The sequence below is a fragment of the Heptranchias perlo genome, chromosome 20, assembly GCF_035084215.1.
Source record: "Heptranchias perlo isolate sHepPer1 chromosome 20, sHepPer1.hap1, whole genome shotgun sequence".
Lineage (NCBI taxonomy): Eukaryota > Metazoa > Chordata > Chondrichthyes > Hexanchiformes > Hexanchidae > Heptranchias > Heptranchias perlo.
In genome coordinates this window covers 27,817,893-27,843,825 of record NC_090344.1, presented here as the reverse complement: position 1 = coordinate 27,843,825, position 25,933 = coordinate 27,817,893, and the positions used below count along the sequence as shown (strand labels likewise).

The following is a 25,933-nucleotide window of genomic DNA, read 5'->3' as shown; positions in this document are numbered from 1 at the left end:
TCTCACATTCGTTCTCTCACTTTCACTCTCACATTCGCTCTCTCACTTTCACTCTCACATTCACCCTCTCACATTCGCTCTCTCACATTCGCTCTCTCACATTCACCCTCTCATATTCACCCTCTCACATTCACCCTCTCACATTCACTCTCTCACATTCGCTCTCACATTCGCTCTCTCACATTCGCACTGTCACGTTCTCTCTCTCACGTTCTCTCTCTCACGTTCTCTCTCTCACGTTCTCTCTCTCACGTTCTCTCTCTCACGTTCTCTCTCTCACGTTCTCTCTCTCACGTTCTCTCTCTCACGTTCACTCTCTCTCGTTCACCCTCTCACAATCGCTCTCTCACATTCGCTCTCTCACTCGCTCTCTCACGCACTCTCACATTCCCTCTCTCACATTCACTCTCTCAGGCACTCTCACATTCACCCTCTCACATTCTCTCTCTCACATTCACCCTCTCACATTAACCCTCTCACATTCACCCTCTCACATTCTCTCTCTCACATTCACCCTCTCACATTAACCCTCTCACATTCACCCTCTCACATTCTCTCTCTCACATTCACCCTCTCACATTCACCCTCTCACATTAACCCTCTCACATTCACCCTCTCACATTCCCTCTCTCACATTCGCTCTCTCACATTCGCCCTCTCACATTCGCCCTCTCACATTCGCCCTCTCACATTCGCCCTCTCACATTCCCTCTCTCACATTCGCCCTCTCACATTCACCCTCTCACATTCTCTCTCTCACATTAACCCTCTCACATTCACCCTCTCACATTCTCTCTCACATTCACCCTCTCACATTCACCCTCTCACATTAACCCTCTCACATTCACCCTCTCACATTCCCTCTCTCACATTCACTCTCTCACATTCACTCTCTCACATTCGCCCTCTCACATTCACTCTCTCACATTCGCCCTCTCACATTCGCCCTCTCACATTCGCCCTCTCACATTCGCCCTCTCACATTCGCCCTCTCACATTCCCTCTCTCACATTCCCTCTCTCACATTCGCCCTCTCACATTCGCTCTCTCACACTCGCTCTCTCACGCACTCTCACATTCCCTCTCTCACATTCGCCCTCTCACATTCGCTCTCTCACATTCACCCTCTCACATTCGCCCTCTCACATTCGCTCTCTCACATTCACTCTCTCACATTCGCTCTCTCACATTCGCTCTCTCACGCACTCTCACACACTCTCACATTCCCTCTCTCACATTCCCTCTCTCACATTCGCTCTCTCACATTCGCCCTCTCACATTCCCTCTCTCACATTCGCCCTCTCACATTCGCCCTCTCACATTCGCTCTCTCAGATTCGCCCTCTCACATTCGCTCTCTCACATTCGCCCTCTCACATTCGCCCTCTCACATTCGCCCTCTCACATTCGCCCTCTCACGTTCGCCCTCTCACATTTGCTCGCTCACATTCGCCCTCTCACATTCGCCCTCTCACGTTCGCCCTCTCACATTCGCCCTCTCACATTCGCTCTCTCACATTCGCCCTCTCACATTCGCCCTCTCACATTCGCCCTCTCACATTCGCTCTCTCACGTTCGCTCTCTCACGTTCGCCCTCTCACATTCGCTCTCTCACATTCGCCCTCTCACATTCGCCCTCTCACATTCGCCCTCTCACATTCGCCCCCTCACATTACCTCTCTCACATTCGCCCTCTCACATTCACTCTCTCACATTCACTCTCTCACATTCACTCTCTCACATTCGCCCTCTCGCATTCGCCCTCTCACATTCGCCCTCTCACATTCGCCCTCTCACATTCACCCTCTCACATTCACTCTCTCACATTCGCCCTCTCACATTCGCTCTCTCACATTCACCCTCTCACATTCACCCTCTCACATTCGCCCTCTCACATTCGCCCTCTCACATTCGCCCTCTCACATTCGCTCTCTCACATTCACCCTCTCACATTAACCCTCTCACATTCACCCTCTCACATTCCCTCTCTCACATTCACTCTCTCACGTTCAGCCTCTCACATTCACTCTCTCACATTCGCTCTCTCACATTCGCCCTCTCACATTCCCTCTCTCACATTCCCTCTCTCACATTCCCTCTCTCACATTCCCTCTCCCACATTCGCCCTCTCACATTCTCTCTCTTACACTCGCTCTCTCACATTCGCCCTCTCACATTCGCTCTCTCACATTCACCCTCTCACATTCGCCCTCTCACATTCGCTCTCTCACATTCACCCTCTCACATTCGCTCTCTCACATTCACCCTCTCACATTCACCCTCTCACATTCACCCTCTCACATTCGCTCTCTCACATTCGCTCTCTCACACTCGCTCTCTCACGCACTCTCACACACTCTCACATTCCCTCTCTCACATTCGCTCTCTCACATTCGCTCTCTCACATTCGCCCTCTCACATTCCCTCTCTCACATTCCCTCTCTCACATTCCCTCTCTCACATTCGCTCTCTCACATTCGCTCTCTCACATTCGCCCTCTCACATTCCCTCTCTCACATTCGCTCTCTCACATTCGCTCTCTCACATTCGCTCTCTCACATTCGCTCTCTCACATTCGCTCTCTCACATTCGCTCTCTCACATTCGCCCTCTCACGTTCGCCCTCTCACGTTCGCCCTCTCACGTTCGCTCTCTCACATTCACTCTCTCACATTCGCCCTCTCACATTCGCCCTCTCACATTCACCCTCTCACATTCACCCTCTCACATTCACCCTCTCACATTCACTCTCTCACGCACTGTCACTTTCACTCTCTCACGCACTCTCATATTCACTCGCTCATGCACTGTCTCATTCACCCTCTCGCATTCACTCTCTCACATTCGCTCTCTCACATTCACTCGCTCATGCACTGTCTCATTCACCCTCTCACATTCACTCTCTCACATTCACTCTCTCACATTCACCCTCTCACATTCAGCCTCTCACATTCGCTCTCTCACATTCGCTCCCTCACATTCACTCGCTCATGCACTGTCTCATTCACCCTCTCACATTCACTCTCTCACATTCACTCTCTCACATTCACCCTCTCACATTCAGCCTCTCACATTCAGCCTCTCACATTCAGCCTCTCACATTCAGCCTCTCACATTCAGCCTCTCACATTCAGCCTCTCACATTCGCTCTCTCACATTCGCTCTCTCACATTCACTCTCTCACATTCGCTCTCTCACATTCGCTCTCTCACATTCGCTCTCTCACATTCCCTCTCTCACATTCCCTCTCTCACGTTCGCCCTCTCACGTTCGCCCTCTCACATTCCCTCTCTCACATTCGCCCTCTCACGTTCGCCCTCTCACATTCCCTCTCTCACATTCGCCCTCTCACGTTCGCCCTCTCACATTCCCTCTCTCACAATTGCCCTCTCACATTCGCCCTCTCACATTCGCCCTCTCACATTCCCTCTCTCACGTTCGCCCTCTCACGTTCGCCCTCTCACATTCCCTCTCTCACATTCGCCCTCTCACGTTCGCCCTCTCACATTCCCTCTCTCACATTCGCCCTCTCACGTTCGCCCTCTCACATTCCCTCTCTCACAATTGCCCTCTCACATTCGCCCTCTCACATTCGCCCTCTCACATTCGCCCTCTCACATTCCCTCTCTCACATTCGCCCTCTCACGTTCGCCCTCTCACGTTCGCCCTCTCACGTTCCCTCTCTCACATTCGCCCTCTCACATTCGCCCTCTCACATTCCCTCTCTCACATTCGCCCTCTCACGTTCACCCTCTCACAATTGCCCTCTCACATTCGCCCTCTCACATTCGCCCTCTCACATTCGCCCTCTCACATTCACTCTCTCACATTCGCCCTCTCACATTCACTCTCTCACATTCACCCTCTCACATTCGCCCTCTCACATTCACTCTCTCACATTCGCTCTCTCACATTCGCCCTCTCACATTCGCCCTCTCACATTCGCCCTCTCACATTCACTCTCTCACATTCGCTCTCTCACATTCGCTCTCTCACATTCGCTCTCTCACATTCGCTCTCTCACATTCGCCCTCTCACATTCGCCCTCTCACATTCGCCCTCTCACATTCGCCCTCTCGCATTCCCTCTCTCGCATTCGCCCTCTCGCATTCGCTCTCTCACATTCGCCCTCTCACATTCGCCCTCTCACATTCGCCCTCTCACATTCGCCCTCTCACATTCGCTCTCTCACATTCGCCCTCTCACATTCGCTCTCTCACATTCGCCCTCTCACATTCGCCCTCTCACATTCGCCCTCTCACATTCCCTCTCTCACATTCGCCCTCTCACATTCACTCTCTCACATTCGCCCTCTCACATTCACTCTCTCACATTCGCCCTCTCACATTCACCCTCTCACATTCACCCTCTCACATTCCCTCTCATACATTCCCTCTCATACATTCCCTCTCATACATTCCCTCTCTCACATTCGCCCTCTCACATTCGCCCTCTCACATTCGCCCTCTCACATTCACTCCCTCACATTCGTCCCTCTCACATTCGCCCTCTCACATTCGCCCTCTCACATTCGCCCTCTCACATTCACCCTCTCACATTCACCCTCTCACGCACTCTCACATTCGCTCTCTCACATTCACCCTCTCACATTCACCCTCTCACATTCACTCTCTCACATTCACTCTCTCACATTCGCTCTCTCACATTCGCTCTCTCACATTCACTCTCTCACATTCGCCCTCTCACATTCGCCCTCTCACATTCGCCCTCTCACATTCGCCCTCTCACATTCGCCCTCTCACATTCGCCCTCTCACATTCGCCCTCTCACATTCGCTCTCTCACTTTCCCCTCTCACATTCACCCTCTCACATTCACCCTCTCACATTCACCCTCTCACATTCGCTCTCTCACATTCGCTCTCTCACATTCACCCTCTCACATTCACCCTCTCACATTCACCCTCTCACATTCACCCTCTCACATTCACTCTCTCACGCACTGTCACTTTCACTCTCTCACGCACTCTCATATTCACTCGCTCATGCACTGTCTCATTCACCCTCTCGCATTCACTCTCTCACATTCGCTCTCTCACATTCACTCGCTCATGCACTGTCTCATTCACCCTCTTACATTCACTCTCTCACATTCACTCTCTCACATTCACCCTCTCACATTCAGCCTCTCACATTCAGCCTCTCACATTCGCTCTCTCACATTCGCTCCCTCACATTCACTCGCTCATGCACTGTCTCATTCACCCTCTTACATTCACTCTCTCACATTCACCCTCTCACATTCAGCCTCTCACATTCGCTCTCTCACATTCGCTCTCTCACATTCGCTCTCTCACATTCCCTCTCTCACATTCGCCCTCTCACATTCGCCCTCTCACATTCGCCCTCTCACATTCGCCCTCTCACATTCGCCCTCTCACATTCGCCCTCTCACATTCGCCCTCTCACATTCGCTCTCTCACTTTCACTCTCACATTCGCTCTCTCACTTTCACTCTCACATTCACCCTCTCACATTCACTCTCACATTCGCTCTCTCACATTCGCTCTCTCACATTCGCCCTCTCACATTCACCCTCTCACATTCACCCTCTCACATTCACCCTCTCCCATTCACTCTCTCACATTCACTCTCTCACATTCACTCTCAGATTCGCTCTCTCACATTCGCACTCTCACGTTCTCTCTCTCACGTTCTCTCTCTCACGTTCTCTCTCTCATGTTCACTCTCTCTCGTTCACCCTCTCACAATCGCTCTCTCACATTCGCTCTCTCACTCGCTCTCTCACATTCCCTCTCTCACATTCACTCTCTCACATTCACTCTCTCACGCACTCTCACATTCACCCTCTCACATTCACCCTCTCACATTCTCTCTCTCACATTAACCCTCTCACATTCACCCTCTCACATTCTCTCTCTCACATTAACCCTCTCACATTCACCCTCTCACATTCTCTCTCTCACATTCACCCTCTCACATTCACCCTCTCACATTCACCCTCTCACATTCTCTCTCTCACATTCACCCTCTCACATTAACCCTCTCACATTCACCCTCTCACATTCACCCTCTCACATTCACTCTCTCACGTTCAGCCTCTCACATTCACTCTCTCACATTCGCTCTCTCACATTCGCCCTCTCACATTCGCCCTCTCACATTCCCTCTCTCACATTCCCTCTCTCACATTCGCCCTCTCACATTCGCCCTCTCACATTCGCCCTCTCACACTCGCTCTCTCACATTCGCCCTCTCACATTCGCTCTCTCACATTCACCCTCTCACATTCGCCCTCTCACATTCGCTCTCTCACATTCGCTCTCTCACATTCGCCCTCTCACATTCGCTCTCTCACATTCGCTCTCTCACATTCGCTCTCTCACATTCGCTCTCTCACACTCGCTCTCTCACGCACTCTCACACACTCTCACATTCCCTCTCTCACATTCGCTCTCTCACATTCGCTCTCTCACATTCGCCCTCTCACATTCCCTCTCTCACATTCCCTCTCTCACATTCCCTCTCTCACATTCCCTCTCTCACATTCGCCCTCTCACATTCCCTCTCTCACATTCGCTCTCTCACATTCGCTCTCTCACATTCGCTCTCTCACGTTCGCCCTCTCACGTTCGCCCTCTCACGTTCGCCCTCTCACGTTCGCCCTCTCACGTTCGCTCTCTCACATTCACTCTCTCACATTCGCCCTCTCACATTCGCCCTCTCACATTCACCCTCTCACATTCACCCTCTCACATTCGCCCTCTCACATTCACTCTCGCACGCACTGTCACTTTCACTCTCTCACGCACTCTCGTATTCACTCGCTCATGCACTGTCTCATTCACCCTCTCGCATTCACTCTCTCACATTCGCTCTCTCACATTCACTCGCTCATGCACTGTCTCATTCACCCTCTCACATTCACTCTCTCACATTCACTCTCTCACATTCACCCTCTCACATTCAGCCTCTCACATTCGCTCTCTCACATTCGCTCCCTCACATTCACTCGCTCATGCACTGTCTCATTCACCCTCTCACATTCACTCTCTCACATTCACTCTCTCACATTCACCCTCTCACATTCAGCCTCTCACATTCAGCCTCTCACATTCGCTCTCTCACATTCACTCTCTCACATTCGCTCTCTCACATTCGCTCTCTCACATTCTCCCTCTCACATTTTCTCTCTCACATTCGCCCTCTCACATTCGCCCTCTCACATTCGCCCTCTCACATTCGTTCTCTCACTTTCACTCTCACATTCGCTCTCTCACTTTCACTCTCACATTCACCCTCTCACATTCGCTCTCTCACATTCGCTCTCTCACATTCACCCTCTCATATTCACCCTCTCACATTCACCCTCTCACATTCACTCTCTCACATTCGCTCTCTCACATTCGCACTGTCACGTTCTCTCTCTCACGTTCTCTCTCTCACGTTCTCTCTCTCACGTTCTCTCTCTCACGTTCTCTCTCTCACGTTCTCTCTCTCACGTTCACTCTCTCTCGTTCACCCTCTCACAATCGCTCTCTCACATTCGCTCTCTCACTCGCTCTCTCACGCACTCTCACATTCCCTCTCTCACATTCACTCTCTCAGGCACTCTCACATTCACCCTCTCACATTCTCTCTCTCACATTCACCCTCTCACATTAACCCTCTCACATTCACCCTCTCACATTCTCTCTCTCACATTCACCCTCTCACATTAACCCTCTCACATTCACCCTCTCACATTCTCTCTCTCACATTCACCCTCTCACATTCACCCTCTCACATTAACCCTCTCACATTCACCCTCTCACATTCCCTCTCTCACATTCGCTCTCTCACATTCGCCCTCTCACATTCGCCCTCTCACATTCGCCCTCTCACATTCGCCCTCTCACATTCCCTCTCTCACATTCGCCCTCTCACATTCACCCTCTCACATTCTCTCTCTCACATTAACCCTCTCACATTCACCCTCTCACATTCTCTCTCACATTCACCCTCTCACATTCACCCTCTCACATTAACCCTCTCACATTCACCCTCTCACATTCCCTCTCTCACATTCACTCTCTCACATTCACTCTCTCACATTCGCCCTCTCACATTCACTCTCTCACATTCGCCCTCTCACATTCGCCCTCTCACATTCGCCCTCTCACATTCGCCCTCTCACATTCCCTCTCTCACATTCCCTCTCTCACATTCGCCCTCTCACATTCGCTCTCTCACACTCGCTCTCTCACGCACTCTCACATTCCCTCTCTCACATTCGCCCTCTCACATTCGCTCTCTCACATTCACCCTCTCACATTCGCCCTCTCACATTCGCTCTCTCACATTCACTCTCTCACATTCGCTCTCTCACATTCGCTCTCTCACGCACTCTCACACACTCTCACATTCCCTCTCTCACATTCCCTCTCTCACATTCGCTCTCTCACATTCGCCCTCTCACATTCCCTCTCTCACATTCGCCCTCTCACATTCGCCCTCTCACATTCGCTCTCTCAGATTCGCCCTCTCACATTCGCTCTCTCACATTCGCCCTCTCACATTCGCCCTCTCACATTCGCCCTCTCACGTTCGCCCTCTCACGTTCGCCCTCTCACATTTGCTCGCTCACATTCGCCCTCTCACATTCGCCCTCTCACGTTCGCCCTCTCACATTCGCCCTCTCACATTCGCTCTCTCACATTCGCCCTCTCACATTCGCCCTCTCACATTCGCCCTCTCACATTCGCTCTCTCACGTTCGCTCTCTCACGTTCGCTCTCTCACGTTCGCCCTCTCACATTCGCTCTCTCACATTCGCCCTCTCACATTCGCCCTCTCACATTCGCCCTCTCACATTCGCCCCCTCACATTACCTCTCTCACATTCGCCCTCTCACATTCACTCTCTCACATTCACTCTCTCACATTCACTCTCTCACATTCGCCCTCTCGCATTCGCCCTCTCACATTCGCCCTCTCACATTCGCCCTCTCACATTCACCCTCTCACATTCACTCTCTCACATTCGCCCTCTCACATTCGCTCTCTCACATTCACCCTCTCACATTCACCCTCTCACATTCACCCTCTCACATTCGCCCTCTCACATTCGCCCTCTCACATTCGCCCTCTCACATTCGCTCTCTCACATTCACCCTCTCACATTAACCCTCTCACATTCACCCTCTCACATTCACCCTCTCACATTCCCTCTCTCACATTCACTCTCTCACGTTCAGCCTCTCACATTCACTCTCTCACATTCGCTCTCTCACATTCGCCCTCTCACATTCCCTCTCTCACATTCCCTCTCTCACATTCCCTCTCTCACATTCCCTCTCCCACATTCGCCCTCTCACATTCTCTCTCTTACACTCGCTCTCTCACATTCGCCCTCTCACATTCGCTCTCTCACATTCACCCTCTCACATTCGCCCTCTCACATTCGCTCTCTCACATTCACCCTCTCACATTCGCTCTCTCACATTCACCCTCTCACATTCACCCTCTCACATTCACCCTCTCACATTCGCTCTCTCACATTCGCTCTCTCACACTCGCTCTCTCACGCACTCTCACACACTCTCACATTCCCTCTCTCACATTCGCTCTCTCACATTCGCTCTCTCACATTCGCCCTCTCACATTCCCTCTCTCACATTCCCTCTCTCACATTCCCTCTCTCACATTCGCTCTCTCACATTCGCTCTCTCACATTCGCCCTCTCACATTCCCTCTCTCACATTCGCTCTCTCACATTCGCTCTCTCACATTCGCTCTCTCACATTCGCTCTCTCACATTCACTCTCTCACATTCGCCCTCTCACGTTCGCCCTCTCACGTTCGCCCTCTCACGTTCGCTCTCTCACATTCACGCTCTCACATTCGCCCTCTCACATTCGCCCTCTCACATTCACCCTCTCACATTCACCCTCTCACATTCACCCTCTCACATTCACTCTCTCACGCACTGTCACTTTCACTCTCTCACGCACTCTCATATTCACTCGCTCATGCACTGTCTCATTCACCCTCTCGCATTCACTCTCTCACATTCGCTCTCTCACATTCACTCGCTCATGCACTGTCTCATTCACCCTCTCACATTCACTCTCTCACATTCACTCTCTCACATTCACCCTCTCACATTCAGCCTCTCACATTCAGCCTCTCACATTCGCTCTCTCACATTCGCTCCCTCACATTCACTCGCTCATGCACTGTCTCATTCACCCTCTCACATTCACTCTCTCACATTCACTCTCTCACATTCACCCTCTCACATTCAGCCTCTCACATTCAGCCTCTCACATTCAGCCTCTCACATTCAGCCTCTCACATTCAGCCTCTCACATTCGCTCTCTCACATTCGCTCTCTCACATTCACTCTCTCACATTCGCTCTCTCACATTCCCTCTCTCACATTCCCTCTCTCACATTCCCTCTCTCACATTCCCTCTCTCACATTCTCCCTCTCACATTCTCCCTCTCACATTTTCTCTCTCACATTCGCCCTCTCACATTCGCCCTCTCACATTCGCCCTCTCACATTCGCCCTCTCACATTCGCCCTCTCACATTCGCCCTCTCACTTTCGCTCTCACATTCGCTCTCTCACTTTCACTCTCACATTCACCCTCTCACATTCACTCTCACATTCGCTCTCTCACATTCACCCTCTCACATTCACCCTCTCACATTCACCCTCTCACATTCACCCTCTCACATTCACCCTCTCACATTCACCCTCTCACATTCGCCCTCTCACATTCGCCCTCTCACATTCGCCCTCTCACATTCGCTCTCTCACATTCACCCTCTCACGTTCTCTCTCTCACGTTCTCTCTCTCACGTTCTCTCTCTCACGTTCTCTCTCTCACGTTCTCTCTCTCACGTTCTCTCTCTCACATTCGCCCTCTCACATTCGCCCTCTCACATTCCCTCTCTCACATTCCCTCTCTCACATTCCCTCTCTCACATTCCCTCTCTCACATTCGCCCTCTCACATTCGCTCTCTCACACTCGCTCTCTCACGCACTCTCACATTCCCTCTCTCACATTCGCTCTCTCACATTCGCCCTCTCACATTCGCTCTCTCACATTCGCCCTCTCACATTCGCCCTCTCACATTCGCCCTCTCACATTCGCTCTCTCACATTCGCTCTCTCACATTCGCTCTCTCACATTCGCTCTCTCACGCACTCTCACACACTCTCACATTCCCTCTCTCACATTCCCTCTCTCACATTCCCTCTCTCACATTCCCTCTCTCACATTCGCTCTCTCACATTCGCCCTCTCACATTCGCCCTCTCACATTCCCTCTCTCACATTCGCCCTCTCACATTCGCCCTCTCACATTCGCCCTCTCACATTCGCTCTCTCACATTCGCCCTCTCACATTCGCTCTCTCACATTCGCCCTCTCACATTCGCCCTCTCACATTCGCCCTCTCACATTCGCCCTCTCACATTCGCCCTCTCACATTCGCCCTCTCACATTCGCCCTCTCACATTCCCTCTCTCACGTTCGCCCTCTCACGTTCGCCCTCTCACATTCGCTCTCTCACATTCGCCCTCTCACATTCGCCCTCTCACGTTCGCCCTCTCACATTCGCCCTCTCACATTCGCCCTCTCACATTCGCTCTCTCACATTCGCCCTCTCACATTCGCTCTCTCACGTTCGCTCTCTCACGTTCGCTCTCTCACGTTCGCCCTCTCACGTTCGCTCTCTCACATTCGCTCTCTCACATTCGCTCTCTCACATTCGCCCTCTCACATTCGCCCTCTCACATTCGCCCTCTCACATTCGCCCTCTCACATTCGCCCCCTCACATTACCTCTCTCACATTCGCCCTCTCACATTCGCTCTCTCACATTCGCCCTCTCACGTTCGCCCTCTCACGTTCGCCCTCTCACGTTCGCCCTCTCACATTCGCTCTCTCACATTCGCCCTCTCACATTCGCCCTCTCACATTCGCTCTCTCACATTCGCCCTCTCACATTCGCCCTCTCACGTTCGCTCTCTCACGTTCGCCCTCTCACGTTCGCTCTCTCACATTCGCCCTCTCACATTCACTCTCTCACATTCGCTCTCTCACATTCGCCCTCTCACATTCGCCCTCTCACATTCGCCCTCTCACATTCGCCCTCTCACATTCGCCCCCTCACATTACCTCTCTCACATTCGCCCTCTCACATTCACTCTCTCACATTCACCTTCTCACATTCGCTCTCTCACATTCGCCCTCTCACATTCGCCCTCTCACATTCGCCCTCTCACATTCGCCCTCTCACATTCGCCCTCTCACATTCGCCCTCTCACATTCGCCCTCTCACATTCGCCCTCTCACGCACTCTCACATTCACTCTCTCACATTCACCCTCTCACATTCGCTCTCTCACATTCGCTCTCTCACATTCGCTCTCTCACATTCACCCTCTCACATTCACCCTCTCACATTCGCTCTCTCACATTCGCCCTCTCACATTCGCCCTCTCACATTCGCCCTCTCACATTCGCTCTCTCACATTCGCCCTCTCACATTCGCTCTCTCACATTCGCCCTCTCACATTCGCTCTCTCACATTCACTCGCTCATGCACTGTCTCATTCACCCTCTCACATTCACTCTCTCACATTCACCCTCTCACATTCAGCCTCTCACATTCACTCTCTCACATTCAGCCTCTCACATTCGCTCTCTCACATTCGCTCTCTCACATTCGCCCTCTCACATTCGCTCTCTCACATTCGCTCTCTCACACTCGCTCTCTCACGCACTCTCACATTCCCTCTCTCACATTCCCTCCCTCACATTCACCCTCTCACATTCACCCTCTCACATTCACCCTCTCACATTCACCCTCTCACATTCACCCTCTCACATTCACCCTCTCACATTCACCCTCTCACATTCACCCTCTCACATTCTCTCTCTCACATTCACCCTCTCACATTCACCCTCTCACATTCACCCTCTCACATTCACTCTCTCACGCACTGTCACTTTCACTCTCTCACTTTCACTCTCTCACATTCGCCCTCTCACATTCGCCCTCTCACATTCGCCCTCTCACATTCGCCCTCTCACATTCGCCCTCTCACATTCGCCCTCTCACATTCTCTCTCTCACATTCTCTCTCTCACATTCACCCTCTCACATTCACCCTCTCACATTCACCCTCTCACATTCACTCTCTCACGCACTGTCACTTTCACTCTCTCACATTCGCCCTCTCACATTCGCCCTCTCACATTCGCCCTCTCACATTCGCCCTCTCACATTCGCTGTCTCACATGCGCACTCTCACATTCGCTCTCTCACTTTCACTCTCACATTCCCCCTCTCACATTCCCCCTCTCACATTCCCCCTCTCACATTCCCCCTCTCACATTCCCCCTCTCACATTCCCCCTCTCACATTCCCCCTCTCACATTCCCCCTCTCACATTCCCCCTCTCACATTCACCCTCTCACATTCACCCTCTCACATTCACCCTCTCACATTCGCTCTCTCACATTCGCTCTCTCACATTCACCCTCTCACATTCACCCTCTCACATTCACTCTCTCACATTCATTCTCTAACATTCACCCTCTCACATTCACCCTCTCACATTCCCTCTCTCACATTCACCCTCTCACATTCACTCTCTCATATTCACTCTCTCACATTCGCTCTCACATTCGCTCTCTCACATTCGCACTGTCACGTTCTCTCTCTCACGTTCTCTCTCTCATGTTCACTCTCTCTCGTTCACCCTCTCACAATCGCTCTCTCACATTCGCTCTCTCACTCGCTCTCTCACGCACTCTCACATTCGCTCTCTCATGCACTCTCACATTCACTCTCTCACATTCACCCTCTCACATTCACCCTCTCACATTCCCTCTCTCACATTCCCTCTCTCACATTCCCTCTCTCACATTCCCTCTCTCACATTCCCTCTCTCACATTCCCTCTCTCACATTCGCCCTCTCACATTCGCTCTCTCACATTCGCTCTCTCACATTAACCCTCTCACATTCACCCTCTCACATTCGCCCTCTCACATTCGCCCTCTCACATTCGCCCTCTCACATTCACCCTCTCACATTCACCCTCTCACATTCCCTCTCTCACATTCGCCCTCTCACATTCGCCCTCTCACATTCGCCCTCTCACATTCGCTCTCTCACACTCGCTCTCTCACGCACTCTCACATTCCCTCTCTCACATTCGCTCTCTCACATTCGCTCTCTCACATTCGCTCTCTCACATTCGCCCTCTCACATTCGCCCTCTCACATTCGCTCTCTCACATTCGCCCTCTCACATTCGCTCTCTCACACTCGCTCTCTCACACTCGCTCTCTCACGCACTCTCACATTCCCTCTCTCACATTCCCTCTCTCACATTCCCTCTCTCACATTCCCTCTCTCACATTCGCCCTCTCACATTCGCCCTCTCACATTCGCCCTCTCACATTCGCTCTCTCACATTCGCCCTCTCACATTCGCCCTCTCACATTCGCCCTCTCACATTCGCCCTCTCACATTCGCTCTCTCACTTTCACTCTCACATTCGCTCTCTCACTTTCACTCTCACATTCACCCTCTCAGATTCGCTCTCTCACATTCCCCCTCTCACATTCCCCCTCTCACATTCCCCCTCTCACATTCCCCCTCTCACATTCCCCCTCTCACATTCCCCCTCTCACATTCCCCCTCTCACATTCCCCCTCTCACATTCCCCCTCTCACATTCCCCCTCTCACATTCACCCTCTCACATTCACCCTCTCACATTCACCCTCTCACATTCACCCTCTCACATTCACCCTCTCACATTCACCCTCTCACATTCACCCTCTCACATTCACCCTCTCACATTCACCCTCTCACATTCACCCTCTCACATTCGCCCTCTCACATTCGCCCTCTCACATTCGCCCTCTCACATTCGCCCTCTCACATTCGCCCTCTCACATTCGCCCTCTCACATTCGCCCTCTCACATTCACCCTCTCACATTCACCCTCTCACATTCACCCTCTCACATTCGCTCTCTCACATTCACCCTCTCACATTCGCCCTCTCACATTCGCCCTCTCACATTCGCCCTCTCACATTCGCCCTCTCACATTCGCCCTCTCACATTCGCCCTCTCACATTCGCCCTCTCACATTCGCCCTCTCACATTCGCCCTCTCACATTCCCTCTCTCACACTCGCTCTCTCACATTCGCTCTCTCACATTCGCTCTCTCACATTCGCTCTCTCACATTCGCCCTCTCACATTCACCCTCTCACATTCACCCTCTCACATTCACCCTCTCACATTCGCTCTCTCACATTCACCCTCTCACATTCGCCCTCTCACATTCGCCCTCTCACATTCGCCCTCTCACATTCGCCCTCTCACATTCGCCCTCTCACATTCGCCCTCTCACATTCCCTCTCTCACACTCCCTCTCTCACACTCGCTCTCTCACATTCGCTCTCTCACATTCGCTCTCTCACATTCGCTCTCTCACATTCGCCCTCTCACATTCGCCCTCTCACATTCGCCCTCTCACATTCGCCCTCTCACATTCGCCCTCTCACATTCGCCCTCTCACATTCGCCCTCTCACATTCGCCCTCTCACATTCGCCCTCTCACATTCGCCCTCTCACATTCGCCCTCTCACATTCGCCCTCTCACATTCGCCCTCTCACATTCGCCCTCTCACATTCGCCCTCTCACATTCGCCCTCTCACATTCGCCCTCTCACATTCGCCCTCTCACATTCGCCCTCTCACATTCGCTCTCTCACGCACTCTCACATTCGCTCTCTCACATTCGCTCTCTCACATTCGCTCTCTCACATTCGCTCTCTCACATTCGCTCTCTCACATTCGCTCTCTCACATTCGCTCTCTCACACTCGCTCTCTCACACTCGCTCTCTCACACTCGCTCTCTCACACTCGCTCTCTCACACTCGCTCTCTCACACTCGCTCTCTCACACTCGCTCTCTCACACTCGCTCTCTCACACTCGCTCTCTCACACTCGCTCTCTCACGCACTCTCACATTCCCTCTCTCACATTCGCTCTCTCACATTCGCCCTCTCACATTCGCCCTCTCACATTCGCTCTCTCACATTCGCTCTCTCACATTCGCCCTCTCACATTCGCCCTCTCACATTCGCCCTCTCACATTCGCCCTCTCACATTCGCTCTCTCACTTTCACTCTCACATTCGCTCTCTCACTTTCACTCTCACATTCGCTCTCTCACATTCCCCCTCTCACATTCCCCCTCTCACATTCCCCCTCTCACATTCACCCTCTCACATTCACCCTCTCACATTCACCCTCTCACATTCACCCTCTCACATTCACTCTCTCACATTCACTCTCACATTCGCCCTCTCACATTCGCTCTCTCACATTCGCTCTCTCACATTCGCTCTCTCACATTCGCTCTCTCACATTCGCTCTCTCACATTCCCTCTCTCACATTCACCCTCCCACATTCACCCTCTCACATTCCCTCTCTCACATTCCCCCTCTCACATTCCCCCTCTCACATTCCCCCTCTCACATTCCCCCTCTCACATTCCCCCTCTCACATTCACCCTCTCACATTCACTCTCACATTCACTCTCACATTCGCTCTCTCACATTCACTCTCTCACATTCACCCTCTCACATTCACCCTCTCACATTCCCTCTCTCACATTCCCTCTCTCACATTCACCCTCTCACATTCACTCTCTCATATTCACTCTCTCACATTCGCACTGTCACGTTCTCTCTCTCACGTTCTCTCTCTCACGTTCTCTCTCACATTCACTCTCTCACATTCGCCCTCTCACATTCACTCTCTCACGCACTCTCACATTCACCCTCTCACATTCACCCTCTCACATTCACCCTCTCACATTCACCCTCTCACATTCACCCTCTCACATTCACCCTCTCACATTCACCCTCTCACATTCACCCTCTCACATTCTCTCTCTCACATTCTCTCTCTCACATTCTCTCTCTCACATTCACCCTCTCACATTCACCCTCTCACATTCACCCTCTCACATTCACCCTCTCACATTCACCCTCTCACATTCACCCTCTCACATTCACCCTCTCACATTCACCCTCTCACATTCCCTCTCTCACATTCACTCTCTCACGCACTCTCACATTCACCCTCTCACATTCGCCCTCTCACATTCGCCCTCTCACATTCGCCCTCTCACATTCGCCCTCTCACATTCGCCCTCTCACATTCGCCCTCTCACATTCGCCCTCTCACATTCGCCCTCTCACATTCGCCCTCTCACATTCGCCCTCTCACATTCCCTCTCTCACATTCCCTCTCTCACATTCCCTCTCTCGCATTCCCCCTCTCGCATTCGCCCTCTCGCATTCGCCCTCTCGCATTCGCCCTCTCGCATTCGCCCTCTCGCATTCGCCCTCTCGCATTCGCCCTCTCGCATTCGCCCTCTCGCATTCGCCCTCTCGCATTCGCCCTCTCGCATTCGCCCTCTCGCATTCGCCCTCTCGCATTCGCTCTCTCGCATTCACTCTCTCGCATTCGCTCTCTCGCATTCACCCTCTCGCATTCGCTCTCTCGCATTCGCTCTCTCACATTCGCTCTCTCACATTCGCCCTCTCACATTCACCCTCTCACATTCACCCTCTCACATTCCCTCTCTCACATTCCCTCTCTCACATTCGCCCTCTCACATTCGCTCTCTCACATTCGCTCTCTCACATTCGCTCTCTCACACTCGCTCTCTCACACTCGCTCTCTCACACTCGCTCTCTCACGCACTCTCACATTCCCTCTCTCACATTCGCTCTCTCACATTCGCCCTCTCACATTCGCACTCTCACATTCGCTCTCTCACATTCGCCCTCTCACATTCGCCCTCTCACATTCGCCCTCTCACATTCGCTCGCTCACATTCGCTCTTTCACATTCGCCCTCTCACATTCGCCCTCTCACATTCGCCCTCTCACATTCGCCCTCTCACATTCCCTCTCTCACATTCGCTCTCTCACACTCGCTCTCTCACGCTCTCTCACATTCCCTCTCTCACATTCCCTCTCTCACATTCCCTCTCTCACATTCCCTCTCTCACATTCGCCCTCTCACATTCGCCCTCTCACATTCGCCCTCTCACATTCGCTCTCTCACATTCCCTCTCTCACATTCCCTCTCTCACATTCCCTCTCTCACATTCCCTCTCTCACATTCCCTCTCTCACATTCGCCCTCTCACATTCGCCCTCTCACATTCGCCCTCTCACATTCGCCCTCTCACATTCGCCCTCTCACATTCGCCCTCTCACATTCGCCCTCTCACATTCGCCCTCTCACATTCGCCCTCTCACATTCGCCCTCTCACATTCGCCCTCTCACATTCGCCCTCTCACATTCGCCCTCTCACATTCGCCCTCTCACATTCGCCCTCTCACATTCGCCCTCTCACATTCGCCCTCTCACATTCGCCCTCTCACATTCGCCCTCTCACATGCGCACTCTCACATTCGCTCTCTCACTTTCGCTCTCTCACATTCGCTCTCTCACTTTCACTCTCACATTCGCTCTCTCACATTCGCTCTCTCACATTCCCCCTCTCACATTCGCCCTCTCACATTCGCTCTCTCACATTCGCTCTCTCACATTCCCTCTCTCACATTCCCTCTCTCACATTCCCTCTCTCACATTCCCTCTCTCACATTCCCTCTCTCACATTCCCTCTCTCACATTCCCTCTCTCACATTCCCTCTCTCACATTCCCTCTCTCACATTCCCTCTCTCACATTCCCTCTCTCACATTCACCCTCTCACATTCACTCTCTCACATTCACCCTCTCACATTCACCCTCTCACATTCACCCTCTCACATTCACCCTCTCACATTCACCCTCTCACATTCACCCTCTCACATTCACCCTCTCACATTCACCCTCTCACATTCACCCTCTCACATTCACCCTCTCACATTCACCCTCTCACATTCACCCTCTCACATTCACCCTCTCACATTCACCCTCTCACATTCACCCTCTCACATTCACCCTCTCACATTCACCCTCTCACATTCACCCTCTCACATTCACCCTCTCACATTCACCCTCTCTTTCTTTCACTCATGGTTTAGGACCACTGAAAGATGATGCGATGGGTTTAGATTTCAGCACAGGGAGGAGGGAGAGTGCGCGGGATGGGGGATTTGCAGCTTTGAGGGAACAAGAGAGGAAAGAATGTTCCGTAGACACTAACACAGCCTGTTCTTTATTTCGATCCTGTATTTACAGTGATGACTTTTAAACCTCTTCATGTCAAGATCTGACAGAGTCATTCGAATCATCAGCACCTGAATATCATCGGCCTTTGAATGTGGAAGGAGAAATGTTCGTCTGTTCTGTCTCTGGGAGAAGATTTCAAACACCCGAGTGAGAGTGTTCCAGTGCACTGACTGTGGAAAGAGCTTTAACCAGTGACACAGCCTGAAAAAACATCACACCATTCACAGCGGGGAGAAACCGTACACGTGTTCTGTGTGTGGACGAGGCTTCAACTGATCGTCCAACCTGGAGCGACACAAGGACACCCGGACCACGGAGAAACCGTGGAAATGTGGGGACTGTGGGAAGGGATTCAATTCCCCGTCACAGCTGGAAATTCATCGACGCAATCACACCGGGGAGAGGCCGTTCACCTGCTCCGTGTGTAGGAAGAGATTCACTCAGTCATCCACGCTGCTGACACACCAGCGAGTTCACACTGGGGAGAGACCGTTCACCTGCTCCGTGTGTGGGAAGAGATTCACTCAGTCATCCACGCTGCTGACACACCAGCGAGTTCACACTGGGGAGAGACCGTTCACCTGCTCCGTGTGCAAGATGAAATTCACTCATTCATCCCACCTTCTGAGACACCAACGAGTTCACTCTGTTGAGAGACCTATTAAATGCTCTGACTGTGGGAAGAGATTTAAAAGCAGAAACAATATGCTGACACACCAACGAGTTCACACTGGGGAGAGGCCGTTCTCCTGCTCTGTGTGTGTGAAGAGATTCACTCAGTTATCCAATCTTCTGACACACCAGCGAGTTCACACTGGGGAGAGGCCGTTCACCTGCTCCGTGTGTAAGAAGAGATTCACTCAGTCATCCAACCTTATGTCACACCAGCGAGTTCACACAGGGGAGAGACCTTTTAAATGCTCTGACTGTGAGAAGAGATTTAAAAGCAGAAAGGAACTGCAGACACACCAGCGAGTTCACACTGGGGAGAAGCCGTTCTCCTGCTCTGTGTGTGGGAAGAGATTCACTCAGTTATCCAGCCTTCTGAAACACCAGCGAGTTCACACTGGGGAGAAGCCGTTCTCCTGCTCTGTGTGTAAGAAGAGATTCACTCAGTCATCCATCCTGCTAATACACCAGCGGGTTCACTCTGATAAGAGACCTTTCAAATGTTCTGACTGTGGGAAGAGTTTTAAAAGCAAAAGTAATCTGCTGACACACCAACGTACTCACACTGGGGAGAGGCCGTTCTCCTGCTCTGTGTGTGTGAAGAGATTCACTCAGTTATCCAATCTTCTGACACACCACCGATTTCACACTGGGGAGAGGCCTTTTAAATGTTCTGACTGTGGGAAGAGATTTAAAATCAGAAACGAACTGCTGAGACATCAACGCACTCACACTGGGGAGAGACCGTTCACCCGCTTTAAGCGTAAGAAGAGATTCACTCGGTCATCCACCCTGCTGACACACCAGCGAGTTCACTCTGAAGAGAGACCATTTAAATGTTCTGACTGTAAGAAAAGCTTCAAAAGCAGAAACGAACTGTGGAGTCACCAACGCACCCACACTGGGGAGAGGCCGTTCACCCGCTCGAAGCGTAAGAAGAGATTTACTCGGTCATCCCACCTTCTGTCACACCAGCGAGTTCACACTGGGGAGAGGCCGTTCACCTGCTCCGTGTGTAGGAAGGGATTCACTCGGTCATCCCACCTACTGAGACACCAGCGAGTTCACACTGATGAGAGACCTTTTAAATGTTCTGACTGTGAGAAGAGGTTTAAAAGCAAAGTTAATCTGCTGACACACCAACGCATTCACACTGGGGAGAGGCCGTTCACCTGCTCCGTGTTTGGGAAGAGATTCACTCGGTCATCCACCCTGCTGAGACACCAGCGAGTTAACTCTGATGAGAGACCTTTTAAATGTTCTGACTGTGAGAAAAGCTTTAAAAGCAGAAACGAACTGCTGAGACATCGACGCACTCACACTGGGGAGAGACCATTCTGCTGCTCCGTGTGTAAGAAGAGATTCACTCGGTCATCCCATCTTCTGTCACACCAACGAGTTCACTCTGAAGAGAGACCTTTTAAATGTTCTGACTGTGAGAAGAGGTTTAAAAGCAGAAACGAACTGCTGAGACACCAACGCACTCACACTGGGGAGAGGCCGTTCATCTGCTCTGTGTGTGGGAAGAGATTCACTCGGTCATCCCACCTTCTGTCACACCAGCGAGTTCACTCTGATGAGAGACCTTTTAAATGTTCTGACTGTGAGAAGAGGTTTAAAAGCAGAAACGAACTGCTGAGACACCAACGCACTCACACTGGGGAGAGGCCGTTCATCTGCTCCGTGTGTAAGAAGAGATTCACTCGGTCATCCCACCTTCTGACACACCAACGTACTCACCCTGGGGAAACACCTTTAAATGTTCTGACTGTGAGAAGTGTTTTAAAAGCACAAATGATCTGCTGAAACACCAACACACTCACACTGGGGAGAGACTGTTCACCTGCTCTGTGTGTGGGAAGAGATTCACTCATTCATCCCACCTTCTGAGACATCAACTTGTTCACACTATTGAGTGACCTGTTAATTCACTGACTGTGAGAAGAGCTTTGAAAGCAGAAATGATCTGCTGACACATCAACTCACGCCCATTGGGGAGAGACTGTTCACCTGCTCCGTGTGTGGGAAGGGATTCACTCAGTCATCACACGTGCTGAGACACCAGCGAGTTCACATATGACTGCAGGGGTTGGATTCTGCTGTTAATCACATCCAGGACTGAACCATGTTCATTCTGACAGTTGGGGTTTGTTTCTGCTGATGTTAATAACCGCTATAACTGGGCTGGAGTTTAATATTCTGGATATCTGCAAAATAAATCAGCTTTATTTTAAACCCTTGTTGTAGATTTTGGTCTTTCCCACCTGAGTGTTTAGCATCACCTGACTGGAGCTCAGAAAGGACCATCTGGGGGGAGGATCGTCCGGGGGGAGCAGAACTTCAGCCTGGACACAGTCCTTCAGGGCACACTGAGAGGGGCAAACGGCACTTTGGTCTTTCTCATCTCTCTTCACTGACAGCAAAGTCACTGTGCGGCGTCTAGTCTAAAAATGACTGTGGTAATTATTCTATGGAGATTTCAACTGTTTGTGTGACAGTCCTGAGTCTACAATTTAAGGCAGGCGTTAACTCATTTAAAATAAACCCGTTAAAAATAAATGTTAAAGTCTGCATTAAAATAGCAGAGGGAGGAGTTTACAGGAGCCTGTTAACTGCTGGTACAATTATACAACAGTCATTCGATCTCCAGATAAAGAAGGACCTGCAGTGTGTTTCCAGAATTCATGGTTTTATTGCTGTGTGCGTGTTCGACACCAGGATCACTAAAAATACACAACCCGGACCATCCATAGGGTGGGGGCGATCCCGACAGTTACTCTGGGATCACTCCCACTGCAGAACTCCACCACTGACCCTGCTCAAGGTTGCAGACTCAGGGAGTGGGGCCTCCAGGAGTGGACTGTAAGAAAGCTGGGTTTCAGTGTCCTGACAAATATATGCTGAGGAACAAGAGGAATCCTTACTAAGGAACCGTCTGGGATTTTACCTCTCAGTGTGGGTCTCGGGGTGAATGATTCCTGACTCCCTGAACTGTCTTACATTTAACCCAGAACGGATCAGGATGAGTTCAGTTTACAGGAGAATTGGGACAAATACCACCCACAATCGAGGGAGACACAAGCAGCCATTGGAGAAACTCAGAGATTTTTGGAAAAGAAGATGGTGCACAATTGTGGGAATAATAGCGGGATGTCATCTTGGATAAAATATGAAATCTCAAAATACTTTGTGCTCCAGATCCAGATGATATCCACCCACGGGTGTTTAAAGAGATGGGACAGGTGCTCTGTGAGCCCCATGCCTGTATCTTCAACTGCTCAATAGAGTCAGGGATTGTCCCCTGAGATTGTAAGGTAGCTCACGTAGTTCCCATTTTCAAGAAAGGGGATAAGTCAGAGCCGGGGAATGACAGGCCCATCAGTGTGACCTCAATCAGAGGGAAGATGCTTGAATGGATCCTAAGAGATGCTGTTTATGATCACGGGGAAAGAGAAGGGACCATTCGAGATGCTCCACACGGCTTCTGGAAAAGAAGTTTGTGTCTTTCAAACTTGCTTGAGTTTTTTGAAGAAGTTGCTGGGTTAGTGTATGAGGGTAATCTGGTTCACATTGTCTATCTCAGGGGTGTCAAACTCATTTTCTATGGTGAGCCTGACCCGATATCCTGGCACTTGGCCTGGGCCACATTCAGCAAAAGTTATTCAACTAGAAATAGATGATGATGAACTATATTGGTACTTAATTACATTTAGATTTTATTTACAGCTGCTGCTGCTCCCGATACCTGGTGCCTCTTAGCTTGAATCATTCCATCAACATTTGGAGTAAATGACTGGGCTGAGGCCTGCTTTGGATAAAAACACGAGGAGAACTTGTCATGACAGAACTTTGGAAGTGAATTCCACAGTCTCACAACTCCCTCTGTAAAGAAGTTTCTCTTGATCACTGCTCTACTCAGACTGGTAAAAGGTGGAAGTTGGTGTTGCACAATGATCACAATTTATATAAACGATTTGGACTCGGGAATCGGATGTACAATTTAAAATTTACAGATGACACCTGATTGGAGGGGTGGGTATAATTAATACTGATGAAGACTAAGACAAAATACAAGACAATAATAAACTTGCAGAATGGGGATGTAATTGGCAAAGGAATTTTGAAAAGATGAGTGTGAAGTCGAGCATTTTGGTAGCAAGATCAAGGAGGCCACATAATGCATGGATAATAAGTCTAAAAGGGGGTTAGAAGAGCAAAGAGTTCTCGGGGCACAGAAACACAAATCACTAAAAGTAGTGACACATGTTGAAAAGGCCACAAAAAAGCAAACCAAGCACTGGGGTTCATTTCTGGAGCATAGTTGAAAAGCAGAGAAGTTATCTTCAACTTGGAGAGAACCTTGATTAGACTGCACGTGGTGTACTGTGAAAAGTTTTGTTCTCCATATTAAAAAAAGGATATAGAGGCACTGGAGAAGGTGCAAAAAAAGGATTCAAATGGATGTCACCATCTTTGTTTTCCCTGTACTTGGTGTCCCAATGGAAGTCGTCCCTGGACTTGGTGTCTCAGTGTAAGTGGTCCCTTAATTTGGTGTCCCAGTGCAAGTGGTCCCTTAATTTGGTGCCCCAGTGCAAGTGGTCCCCGGATTTGGTGTCCCAGTGTAATTGGTCCCCGGATTTGGTGTCCCAGTGTAATTGGTCCCCGGATTTGGTGTCCCAGTGAAGTGGTCCCTTGATTTGGTGTCACAGTGTAAGTGGTCCCTTGTGTTTTGAGGCATCGCTCGTGGTATTTTTCTCCTCTTTCCACCTTTACAAAAATTGTTACCAGCTTATTAAAGCCATTAACTGGCTCTCTGGTAGGGCATAGAAAAAATGTGACCTCCTAAGTTTCCCTGAGAATGACAGGTCTGAATTCAAGTTTGAGAACATTGAGCAATTGAACCAGATTGGGCGGTGCGGGCCTGAGGTGCGAATTAGTAACGGAAAGGTGGCGGCAAGATAACTTCGCACCACGGGGGAGGGCCCGAGCACTCGGGTTTCTGCACAATTTATTTAATTATTTTGTTTGTTGCTTCTATGGCGCCAACCTCGATGGGATGACAATAATTAATTTTCTGTTCAGCAATTCCGGCTTGCAATGGCGGGGTATTTCCCCAGAATCCCCCGCGGTTCAGAATGTGCCCTATCAATGACGACAGGAGGCCAGTGCGCAGGGGCAGGACTGGACTGCGATATGAGCATGCGCAGTGCGAGTGGTGGAAACAGTCGAGTCGGAGGCCGGGGAGGAATTGGATCTGTGAGTGGGCGTGGAAATTTCACAAACACCTGGAGGCGGCTTGAGGCCAGAAATAAGAGTAAAATGCCCCGTGTTGGCACTTCGGTTCGAGGCCCGTCCGGCGGCCGCCCCGATTACCAGTGTGATTGGCCGCCATCGTGCGAGAGGAAGTCATGGTGGAATTATTGCGCGTGCGCGGCCATCTTGGTACAGGAGCAGACAGTGGGCGGGGCTTCAGGGTCCCAGTGACCGGGAACAAAGAGTGGGCGGGGCTTCACGGTCCCAGTGACCGGGAACAAAGAGTGGGCGGGGCTTCAGGGTCCCAGTGACCGGGAACAAAGAGTGGGCGGGGCTTCAGGGTCCCAGTGACCGGGAACAAAGAGTGGGCGGGGCTTCAGGGTCCCAGTGACCGGGAACAAAGAGTGGGCGGGGCTTCAGGGTCCCAATGACCGGGAGCAAAGAGTGGGCGGGGCTTCAGGGTCCCAATGACCGGGAACAAAGAGTGGGCGGGGCTTCAGGGTCCCAGTGACCGGGAACAAAGAGTGGGCGGGGCTTCAGGGTCCCAATGACCGGGAGCAAAGAGTGGGCGGGGCTTCAGGGTCCCAATGACCGGGAACAAAGAGTGGGCGGGGCTTCAGGGTCCCAGTGACCGGGAACAAAGAGTGGGCGGGGCTTCAGGGTCCCAGTGACTGGTAACAAAGAGTGGGCGGGGCTTCAGGGTCCCAGTGACCGGGAGCAAAGAGTGGGTGGGGCTTCAGGGTCCCAGTGACCGGGAA

At 51.2% G+C, this 25,933-nt stretch overlaps 1 protein-coding gene across 1 annotated transcript in view; it reads left to right on the top strand.

Annotated features, from left to right (window-relative positions):
- The window catches only part of LOC137336097 (zinc finger protein 271-like), a gene marked incomplete at its 3' end in the record, with an annotated part of 57,988 nt that extends 36,479 nt beyond the window's left edge, over positions 1-21,509 (top strand). The window contains exon 2 of the mRNA XM_068001586.1: positions 19,263-21,509. Within this exon, the coding sequence (XP_067857687.1) occupies positions 19,851-21,509 (1,659 nt within the window). The remainder of the gene's footprint in view (positions 1-19,262) is intronic.
- Positions 21,510-25,933: the final 4,424 nt, after the last annotated feature.